Below are 11038 nucleotides of genomic sequence, written 5' to 3'. Positions count from 1 at the left end.
TAAATCTGTTTCAGCAGATTAAATACTGACTTCTTTATAAAACCCTGTTTTCTCAAACCTCTTATCAGCAGCACTTGGCAGTAATCACACCTAAGGAAACTTATAATTTTCTTCAAGGAGGTGACACTGACAGAATTAAAAATGAAGGAGCCCCCTGAAAAGCCAGTTCATTACAAATTAACAGTGGTCCTAGCAAAGCAGTGGGCTAAGGCGTGTCAAATAGTGATATGGATAAAGAAACCCAGCATTTGGAGCTGTCAGCGCCGGGAGCAGAGCGAGCCTGGGAACAAATTAATCACATATTGTCAACGCAAAGTTGCATCAAATTAACACATCGGATTCCAGCATATTAATGTGAGAATGCTTTCACCTGATTATTACTGCAAACCATTGCCACTCTCTGACTGCAAAGATATAATTAAATTGCTAAATAGAAAGTGCATATAATATCTCTGCATGCATTTAGGATGCATGAGCTGAAAAGATCACATCCCAGTAAGTGACAGTTTCTATTTGTAGGAAAACTTTACTTTTTTTTCCTCTCTCTTATTTACTTGAGAGTACTAGAGGATGAAATTAGAAAAGTTAGTGCTGTTGTTTGCACTCCCTACAGCTTGGTGGAACTCAGGTTGGCTTGAACTGATTGGTTGTGCTGCGTGGGAGGGAGGAATTATCTTCCCTCTGCTCCTCTGCTCCATGCCTGCCGTGGGGCAGGGAGAGGGAGGAGCAGATGCTCTGGAGTTTTGGAAGAATAATATCAAAAAGCAGATGTTAATGCCTCAGTAATGATGCTGTTAGATGATCTTAGAGAGGCTGCTGGTTGATTTGTTTAAAATTAAGCTGCACTTAAAGTCTGAGATGGGATAGTGCTGAAATTTGGCACAAGTATTGCTCGTGCTGTGTGTGGACCTGGCTTTGGTACTGGAGAAACCTGTGCTGACATTCACAGCATCACAGAATTGTGGAGTTGGCAGGGACCCCTGGAGGTCACTCAGTCCAACTCCCCTGCCCAGGCAGGGTCACCCCGAGCAGGTGACACAGGAACGTGTCCAGGTGGGTTTGGGATGTCTCCAGAGAGGGAGGCTCCATAAGGAACCAGCCACTGCTTTTATGGGAGAGATGGAAATTCTGCTCTCATGCTGGATTTCAGCCTCTGCTGTGAAGTGAAGCCATTGGCAGTCAGAGGGAGCTGATGAGGGGATGACCCTGCCCAGAGCCCCTGCAGGAGCTGGGAGTGGGATGGCAGCTCTTCCCTAGCAGCCACTTTTTCTTTAAATCTTCCTTTAAAAAATAAAAAGGAGAAGGAAGGCAAGCAGCCAGTACAGTGAAACATGCAGGAAAATTGGTGATGCCTTGAAATTAAAAGCATTTTTTAGGCCATTGCCATTTAAAGCAGCTTAATTAGAATTAAAGAATTTTAAAGAGTTTTTATAATGCACTTGTTAATCTTTTGGCTGAATCATATTGTGTTTTATTCTATCTAATTGATTTTTAGCAATTTAGTAGTGTCATTATCTTTCCCTTAATTACAGATCAAATCAAATAAAAAACGTTTTCACAAGTTGAGGTTCTTAACAGCCAAAGAAATATGGAAATGTTTCATTAGCACGTGTTTCTAATGGCTGCTGTTTGCAGAAGAGTTGAATGTGTCCATTTAATAGACATGCATTTTGGGAGAAACATTCCTGAGGGAGAGAAAGTTGGGGTTTTTAATTTCTCATCGGATAGTCTTTTAGACTATGCCTTTACTTTGACCCTTGTAGTTGAAAAATCATTTTAAAGCATTGATGGTAATTATGGAGAAAAGGCTCACTTATGGGTTTGTTTAAGCACCATGAAATCACTAATCAAAGAGTTCTTCTTTTGTAGTTAAACATTAAATGTAAGTGAAGTTCTAACTGGTTTATTCTTGATTCCAGTATAAATCTATTTTTCACTAATTTATTTATTTATTTATTTAATATTTCCTCCTCAAAATTTGTAAAGGCAATATAATGGTCAGGTTTTTTCCATGTAAATTCTTTTGTTTCCCTATCTGAACCAAAGAGGGAGAAAATTCTCACTATCTTTTTAATACTAGTAGAGATTGCTCAATTTACTAATAAGAGCAGTTTCTCAGGTCTTTGTGGAGATTGAACTTATGAATTTATCATACCTCAGGCTGCTATGGACCCAAATCCTGGGGGAAAAATTGTTGAAAACATTTTATGTCAGAAAGTGTCCTACATCAAAATTGCTTGAGCAGCCCCATCAGATCATTTTCACATATTTTAAGGGCAAAAGCTTCCTGAAGTTAAAAGTCTTTAATGGTTCTTTCAGAGGTGCCCCCAAATGCCACGGGGCTGTTGAGGTGGTGGGGTAGAGACCCTTCCTGAAACTGGTTCAGTGTGCCAGGAGGGAGAGGGAGTGCAGTGGTAAAGAAGTGTCAGTGGGACAGTTATTCCTTATTCCTTATTATTTCTCTGTCCTGGATTCCTTCCCAGTGCTGTGGAACCTGCCCTGGCGTCAGGGGTCAAGAGTGCAAATTTCCAAGAAAAAAAAGTCCAAGAGTGCAAGGAAGCTTAGCTTTAAGGGGGTAGTTTGGGGACTGATGCTGAGGAAGAAATTGCCTGGTGGAGGAAAACCCAATGCCATTTCCATGAGCTGCCCGACTCTGCAGCACAGTCTGTCTCTCTGATGGTTTTTAAATTGAGGGGCAAAAAGCTGTTGTGATAGTGTCACTAAACACTGCAGAATGAATTTCCATATAAAACCCTTCCTAGGTAGGAAATTCCAGTTAATAATAATTTGGAGAAAAACCTATAGTAAAACTTGAGCATATTAACTATTAAGAGTTTAATTTGAGCTCTGGGGGAAATGATGTATCGAGGTAGGTACAGTAAAACTGATGAGATTGCAGGCAGGTTTTACAGATGATTTTCTCTTTCTTTTAAGAATAATTGAGTCATTTTAATGATAAGCCTTGCTTGGCTTCTTTGAATGGACTGCATGTAATTAGTTTGTAGCTTCAACTTCGAAATGTTTTGACAGAAAATGTATCATTTAGCATTTTTTCCAGCACCTGCCTTTAATATTTATTCATTTTCTGCAACATACAACTTTGCTGCTTCAGGTCAAATCCCAGACACGTTCGTGTTCCCTTTGTTACCTCGATTGTTTCCTTGAGGATGAGGGAGAATAATTGCACAGAACATGTTTTGCAAGCAGCTGGAGCCCCGTTCCAGCTGAGTGCAGCACCTGCGGGCCGGCGGCGGTGCCGAGCCAGCCCGGGCTGGCGCTGCCGGCGCTGCCGCTGCCCTTCTGCGAGCTTCAGCTGGCAGCAGTGCCAGGGAATGCAGAGTGCCTGGGTTAGACTAATTAGAGGGATGATTTGTGAAACGCTGGCTATTTATTTAATTAATCACCCGCACAAAGCTATAAAACCCATATTTTAAAAATCCCTGTTAGTTTGCCATGTGGTTAATAGATTGTGGCACATTAAAAAGTGACACGGTGATGTATTAAAAATATTCCACCTAAGGTTGGCTGATGTCCTCGAGGAACTTGAGCTGTCTGCTTTGTGCAGCAGAAGCAGAGGATTAGAGGCTGATCTGTTCAAGGATTGAATATTTCTGAAAACATTTATCTTTTTTAGAGCATCTGTTCGTTAAAATAGATCGTGGCATGTTCCTTAACGCACAAATAATGTTTATAGTGTAGTTTTAATTATAAGTTTTGGTTGCATTTCACTATTACAAAGAATAACTCTATTCCTTGGTATTAAATTGTAATGTTTATTACTAAGTAAAATATATATAATTCTTCCAAAGAGGCTGTTCCTTCTCCTCACTAGAAGGAATTTGAGGACAGTTTGGGGTAATGAATGCATTTCTGCTGCAGCTGGATCAATCTGAACGTGTGGGAGCTGTGGGAGCCCGGGGCTGCAGGGGCAGGGTGAGCTGGGGCAGCTGCAGGGACATCCCACCCCTGTGCTGGCCTGGGCACACAGGAGGGAGCCTGGTGGGGCAGAGTGCTATGGGAGTGGGGCAGGGCCATTTGTCCTGAACCTGACACCTACATGGACATAAACACAGTCTGGGCTGTAGCAGGGATGGACCTGGGCTTTTCCCTCTCTCCATGTAGCATTTATCAGAAAAAAAAAGCAGTATTAAGAATTCACATTAATAGCACTCCAAGTAAACCAGATTTTAATTCATAGAGAGTTGTATAAATGAATGTGTGTTACTATAATTGAAACGTGTTGTTACCAGCATTACGTGTCTTATTCTTTGCTCAGGACTTACATAATGTTATTAATTGTGGGAGTGAATGCCAAGCAAGAACAGGCAGCGATTTGGGTACTTGATTATGTGGTTATTTATGTAGATCCTGGTTTTGAGGTGCGTGTAAAGACGTGTTCAGGTGGAAGCGTGGAAGGAAACTGTCCAGCTCGGAGGTGATGTTTCTCAGCTGTGTGTTGTATAATTAACTGGTACATTAGGAGGGGGCTGGAATAAAACATGAGCATGTTAATGCAGCCTGGAGCTGGGGTTGTAGTGATCATTGCGATGCAGAGGACGCATTGCTCAGAGCTGCTGCTGCCTCTGCAGCCTGCGAAACATCTGGACCTTTAATTGACAAATCGCGTGGTGCTGTACAGAGCAGGCATGCTAAGTGAAGTCAACAATTTAGAATAAAAAATAATAGTGTGTTATTTACCTTGGAGTTAAATATTCATACTTTGTTATGCTTTGGATAACAGGAAATTACCGGGTTAAATTTTTATGAATAGTGACAGTGTGAATAAGATAAATTAAGTATTTAATGATGTTAATGGAGTTTTACATCGTGATCTGCTAACTCTGCAGCACAAGCTGGGGTGATACAAAGGAGAATCTTCTCCTCAGAAGGGAACAACTTTGAGGCTTCAATGAGAAGCTGCAGGGCTGGCAGCATGCTGGGGGTGCACTCTGGCCTCACTGGGGTGTCCTCCACGTGTGGTTTCAGAGTAACAGGAGAAACCAAGTGCCCAAAGTAATGCAAAACTCCAATGCTGGTGTAACCACCTGATGAAATAAACCCTGTTCGCGTTTTGCCATGGTAGGGAATAGTGTGGTGGGTTGGAGAAGGAAAGAAAAAAGAAAAATATGTCCCTTATATTACCATGAACTTCTCTGCTCTGATCTGTTAGAACTTTCTGTGTGTTGTAAATGTTGGGTTATTATATTTCCACTTTTCCCCTTCAAGTAAAATTTTCTGTGTGTCAATTAAATACATATGTAAGTTGTGTTGTGGAGGTGATTGCTGGATCACAGAGTGTATTCAACACCTTGTCACCCAAACCGAAAAACATTTAACCAACTTTAAAAGTGAGAAGATATTTTGCATTTGGGAAAGGAAAAGCATTTGTTTCCATTTTGTGCAGTGTTTAGCGTTGTTTTCTGGGAGGTGAGTCAATGACTTGAATTAATTATAATTACTGAAGAGACGTATACTGATTGAGCAAATAAAGTAGTAAGCTCATTCGTGCCAAGGCCATCTAATTAAATGCTAACTTTGGGTAAGCTAGATGTGCATGAAAGATTAATTTTAAGAGGTTTTTATGACTCCCACTAAATAATGATTCAGTAAAATCCTTGCATTATATCATTAGAACATCTAATCTTAAAGTGATATAACATTTAGTCACAGAACTCCATTGTGCAGGAAGAGGCAGTAAATTGTCAGTGTTAAAAATCAATCACTTTTCTCTTGGAAATGTTTATGGACTTTGTTTTAATTTTGTGCTGTGGTGCATGGTGAAGCAAAGCAGGAGTGAGAAGGACACGGTGTACCTGACCCTCCCACCAGCTCCCGTTCTGCAGATGCTTCAGCAGCTTTTGGGGTGAGTTGTCCTGGGATGGACGAGCTCTCCCCAGTGTCCCATGTCAGGTGAAGTGTCAGTGGCCACACAGCGACCTACTGAAGGTACTCATCAGCTGCTATCAGAGAGAGGGGTGTATTCCCTCGTGGACTTTGATTAAAATTTGATTTTAAATCTTAGAAAGACATCTTATGTAGGAAGAACTGATAGATTTGAATTTTTTTTATTTTTTTTTTTTAATTTTACATACTGTAGGAGAGCACCAGGGAGCCTTAAAAGAATCCATCACTAAAAGTACTAGGAAAATTTTCTATGATTTATTGCACATTTTCAGTGTATCCAGTTACTCCTCACTTTCTTAAAGGTTTGGTGGGATATAACATTTCTAACAATAAAAGCTTAATGGAATCAGATTTGTGATTTCCTAGAAAATTAACGAGATATTTTGTCAATTTTATTCCAGACTTCATTTGTCAGAATATACAGTGTCCAGTGACAAGCTAAAAGAATTTTTTGACAAATTAACTGTGCCACAGGTGACAGATCAGGAAAATGTTAATTTAACAGCCCCTTTATGCTTCCCAGATTTATTGGAGGCTATTAAGGAAACTCCAAATGGTAAGGCCCCTGGCCCTGAATAGATTTTCCATTGAATTTTATACAGGATCTATTAATAAAGTTTGATGCTGCCTCTTTGAATATCGGTAATTGTCCTTTGTCTTCTGGATTTCCTCAGCATTTCCACTTGTAATACAGTTTTTAGTTGGGAGCAAATAGTTGTTGTTCCAGTAAAGTCTGTGGTCTGGTTCTGATTCCTCCTGGAGAGGTGTGACCCCAGGAGCTGTCACTGGTGGTGTCCAGCAGGGCTGTGTCTGACCCCTGGCACAGACTGACCACTGTGTCCCTGTGCCCACCCCACCACGTCCAGCCCTCACCCCAAGGGCTCTGAGCAGATGAGGAACGGCTCTCAGTGACTTCCTGCACAGTTGGCATTTTGCAGGATGGGCTGAAGGTACGGATTCGCTCTGTCCCACAGACGGGGACCTGATGGGTTGGATTTATAAAGTGCTTCTGAACAAATATCACCAGTTTGCAATAAACACAGTGCAGGTTTCCTCCAGCCCACCTCGATGTGGGACTGATCAGTCTCAGCCCTGACCCACGGGTACAAACATTTCCTGCTCATTGTGACAGTGGGTGTTCTCGTTACTGCTAGAAAATCTACTTGGCTTCAGGTTTTAGCCTCTATAATACCTCATGACCATCAGCTTTACAGACCTTTAATTAATAAAACTATTTCTCTGACTTTTTTAAAGATCTTGAGTGTATCAACAGTGCTTTGAGCTGTTTCCCAGACCTCTGTTGGGATTGCTCCCCTTGCTCACAGAGCAGCTCACAGGTGTGTGAGTTTTACTGGTTTAAGTCACCTGTCATTTTGGTGTTCACATTGAGTGTTTGTGAGTAGGAGAACAGAATAGCTGCGCTGGAGGGAATTTGGACAAGAAAGATAATAAAAATAGGCTAGAGGAGGTAGAGGAGATTTAGAGATTGGAAGAACTAAGGAAGGCTTAGTTAAAAACCAGCAAACACCAGGTAAGTCACAGTGTGGGGCAAGGCAGAGCCGTGCTGTGAGAGGAGTGCCAGGTTTGTGATAGCTGGAGCCCAGGCTCCCTGAAGGGGTGATTTTATAAATCCCTGGGTTTGGGTTACAAGTTCATGCAGTGGCTGATGGATAATCTGGTCTCTTTGGTTATTAGTCCCAGCTCCTGGCTCATTTGTCCCTTCCCTGGCTCGTTGCTGGGTGTATCAATTGTAACCTTGGCATCGCCTCCCCCATCTGGCTGTCCATTTTTCTTGGATTTCCCATTATCAGGACCCAGCATTTCTTACAATTCTGCCCTCCTTGGATTTATATATGTAACTGACTCAGCGTGCCAAGGAGTCACATTAATTTCCTCGTGGCTGCTGTTTACTCCTTCCCTTGCCAAAGCAGTCTCAGCTCTGGGGTGTCTCTGGCCAGGACCACATCACCAGCACGCTGGGTGTCTGCACCTGGGCACTGACAGGAGATTTGTTACCTGCTACCGGTTTATTTCCCTTTAAAAGTAAGTTGTGGAGGTAAAAAAACAAGAGAGGGGGAGAGAAAGAAACCCACCCTTGTGTTTTTCACCAGCTGTAGCTCTGTTGTGTTTTGTGAGGTTGTGGGTGGTGTCTCAGAGGGTCCCGGGCACATGAGCTCAACCAAAGGTTGTTCAGGTCTATCCAAACAAAGTGAAGGAAATGTTCCATGTTCTGTGGCAAACCTAACCCTTCCTTTAAATGAGCAAAACTGGTTTTTTTCTTACCCTAAAAATATAGGAAGAGGTGGTACCTGTTCCATAAAAATGCTTTCTTAAAAAACAAATTTATTATGTTGGGATGGATTTTAATAATATTTTTAGCTATGCCAGTATGAATAACTTTAAATTCCTATTACTTCTCTAATTTATAATCACACTGAAAGATCAAATGGTTTTTAACAATATATTGAAATTAGCACATGGCATTTAACTCCCTGTTTTATGCTCTCATTATAGATTTATAGCATTGAATCCTTTTATTCTGTTACTTAGAATTCCAAGTGATTAATTCTAGAAACCCTTTCTCCTCCCAAGGCCCTTGTAGTATGGAGAGAGATGGAGATGCAGAGTTACTTTGAGTGCTCTGGAGGAGGGGATCAGGATGTGCAATCTTTGGTTTGTTTAAAATAGATTTCTGGGTGAAAGCTGCAGTCCTACCTGCAGTTGATTAAACATTCTTTTCTTGTAATGCAGACCTAGTAGATCTCCATGTTGCTGGGTGTTTTATGGTTTATTTAATTGTCAGTCTCCAGGGCACTGAATACATTCTTTTTATCCAGTAATAATAAACCCCAATATTAGTTGATTCTTCTTGGTGTCTTCAAACAGAACACTTGAGTGGCTTGGCTGTGTGTGTGATACTGTTCTTCTCTTGGCAAGCCAAGGCCAAGCCTTGCTGAGTGGGTGTCTGTGTTCCCTTGGGGGCTGAGGGCTCCTCAGGTAGTGGGGAAGAGCTGCAGAAGAGAGCAGAGATGCAGAAACAAGGGTAATGCACTTGGGAAGTCTTAGGCTGGCTTGTTGGGTCCCTCTTCCTTCCCATCCCACACATAATTTGGTTTTGTTTGGATTCTGCAGGAGCATGGGATCCTGCAGCGAAGTTCAGGCTCCTCATGGAAATCTGTGAAATCATGTCTGGATATTTCATGTCCTTTTTACAGATAAACAGCAGGGAAACTGGAATTTAAATATTCAATCTTCTTCCAATTTTAAGCCATAGCAGCATATTTTAGTTTTCCTGCTGAACAGAATTCCATCCGCCCGGATTTTGTATAAAACCTGTCACACTTTCAAATACATTCTGATGAAATTCATTTCCTCAACAGGGCCACGTTGGTACAACGGCAACCAAAAAAATTGATGTCTACCTCCCACTGCACACAAGCCAAGACAAGCTGCAGCCCATGACCGTGGTGACCATCGCCAATGCCAAGGTGCACGACCTGATCGGGCTCATCTGCTGGCAATATACAAGTGAGGGACGGGAACCCAAGCTGAAGTAATGCTCTTTCTTTACTACCTCTTGACCTCTAAATTTCTCCTCTGCAGCCTTTTTGCATACTGAAATGGATTTCCATGTCAATGTTTGCATATGTAAATCTTAGCACCTTCACATTTATCAGTATTTCCCTCTGAGCAGCACACTTGCACCTCCAGCCATTTCTCTTTCAGTTAACTGCTGTGTGCTGGTAGATGATCAACAGGAAGGCTTGGATCTGTAAATGAATCATCATTTCAAAACTGTGTAAAAATAATGCAAACTTTATCTCTTTTGGTGTCACAGAGGCATCTGTTATTTCATGTCCCATCTATTTTTTGGTAGTGTTCTTAATGACTGAGATCACAAGATGTCAGATAAAGTCCAGAGCTCCACTAAGTCCCTTTGCTATGCTGGAGCACTGGTGGTGTTTAGTAAGAGCTGTTCCTTTTTCCTGGTAGGTGACATGAGATGCTTAAAAAGGTTCTTCAGAACAGCTCACCTGTTTGTTTTAGTTTAAAATGTTGTTTGTTTGTTTTGTGTAAAATACTTCTGGTTTTGCTGGGCCATAGAACATGAAGTAAGAACTTAGAGTAGTTTATTACAGAGCTGTCAGCAGCAGTTACTGGCAGGGGTGTCCCTGGTGCAAAGGAGGTTGATAGTTTTGTTGGGTTTCTTTTCTATATGAGCCAAATTTCACATTTTTTATTGTTCCTGGAATATGGAATGAATGGGGTGGGGTTTTTTTTGAACCTGAAGTTTGCAGCTCACTCTTTCAGTGTTTTTCAGGAGCGCTGGGGAGCTCAGCAGTCCTTGCTGCTGTGGTAGCACAGTTGTTGGGGGAACAGGACTGAGGTCACTTGGGCTCCCATGTTTGGAGTTGCTGATTTCTGTTCCATAGACAGGGCATGCAGGAAAGCAGCCTCCTCTTGAACACTGTTCCATGGATATTCTTTCTTTGGATATGGGTTTTCCCTTAGCTCTTCTCAACAGACATGTGAGATGTTCCTAAGGTTAAGCAACTGGGTTTGATTTGTCTTTTTTTTTTGCTCTAGAGAAGAAATATAAAATTATTTGCAGATGGTGCCGTTTCATTTGCTGTTATTAATTTCTGTTCATTATACCACAAGTTCAGAGAAGTGTCCTTTGTGTATGATTAGGTTATTTTTTAATGAGTAGACACCACTGATGTCAGTCTTTGGACACACACATATTTTTCAGGAGCACAGCAGAGCTCAAATGGAGCTGCACCTGTGAGTGGAGTGTTCCATGAACCATCACTGCCCACAGCAAAAGGCAACAGTGGGAAGAAATGAATTTCACTGTCTGCCTTGAAGGATGAGATGTTATGACATGTCAAAAAGTGCTCATGAGCAAGCAGGTTGTCCAGTGTAATCAAATCTCAGGGCAGGAAAAATCAGATAAATAATGGAGGTGTGAGTTCCCAAGAGCACGTGTTAGACACAGCAGCAATTGAGAATCTGGGGACAAAGGCTCAGGTTAAGGGCCAGAGCCTTGAGTTTCCGAGAAGTTTGTTTTCTTGTAGGTTCTTAGTTATTCCTCATGTCTCCATCATCATTTTGTTTAGCATTGCTGACTGCT

The 11038-nt window shown here is 41.7% G+C and overlaps 1 protein-coding gene across 3 annotated transcripts in view; it reads left to right on the top strand.

Moving 5' to 3' along the window:
* Positions 1 to 11038, top strand: part of MAPKAP1 (MAPK associated protein 1) — an 81476-nt gene that overhangs the window by 24653 nt on the left and 45785 nt on the right. For all 3 annotated transcript variants that reach the window (XM_086858514.1, XM_086858515.1, XM_086858513.1), the window contains exon 5: positions 9285 to 9457. In XM_086858514.1, the coding sequence (XP_086714640.1) occupies positions 9285 to 9457 (173 nt within the window). The remainder of the gene's footprint in view (positions 1 to 9284; positions 9458 to 11038) is intronic.

The sequence above is a fragment of the Cyanistes caeruleus genome, chromosome 20, assembly GCF_971803275.1.
Source record: "Cyanistes caeruleus chromosome 20, bCyaCae1.hap1.1, whole genome shotgun sequence".
Lineage (NCBI taxonomy): Eukaryota > Metazoa > Chordata > Aves > Passeriformes > Paridae > Cyanistes > Cyanistes caeruleus.
The sequence above is the reverse complement of the archived record's forward strand: the minus strand, read 5'-3'. Positions and strand labels throughout refer to the sequence as shown.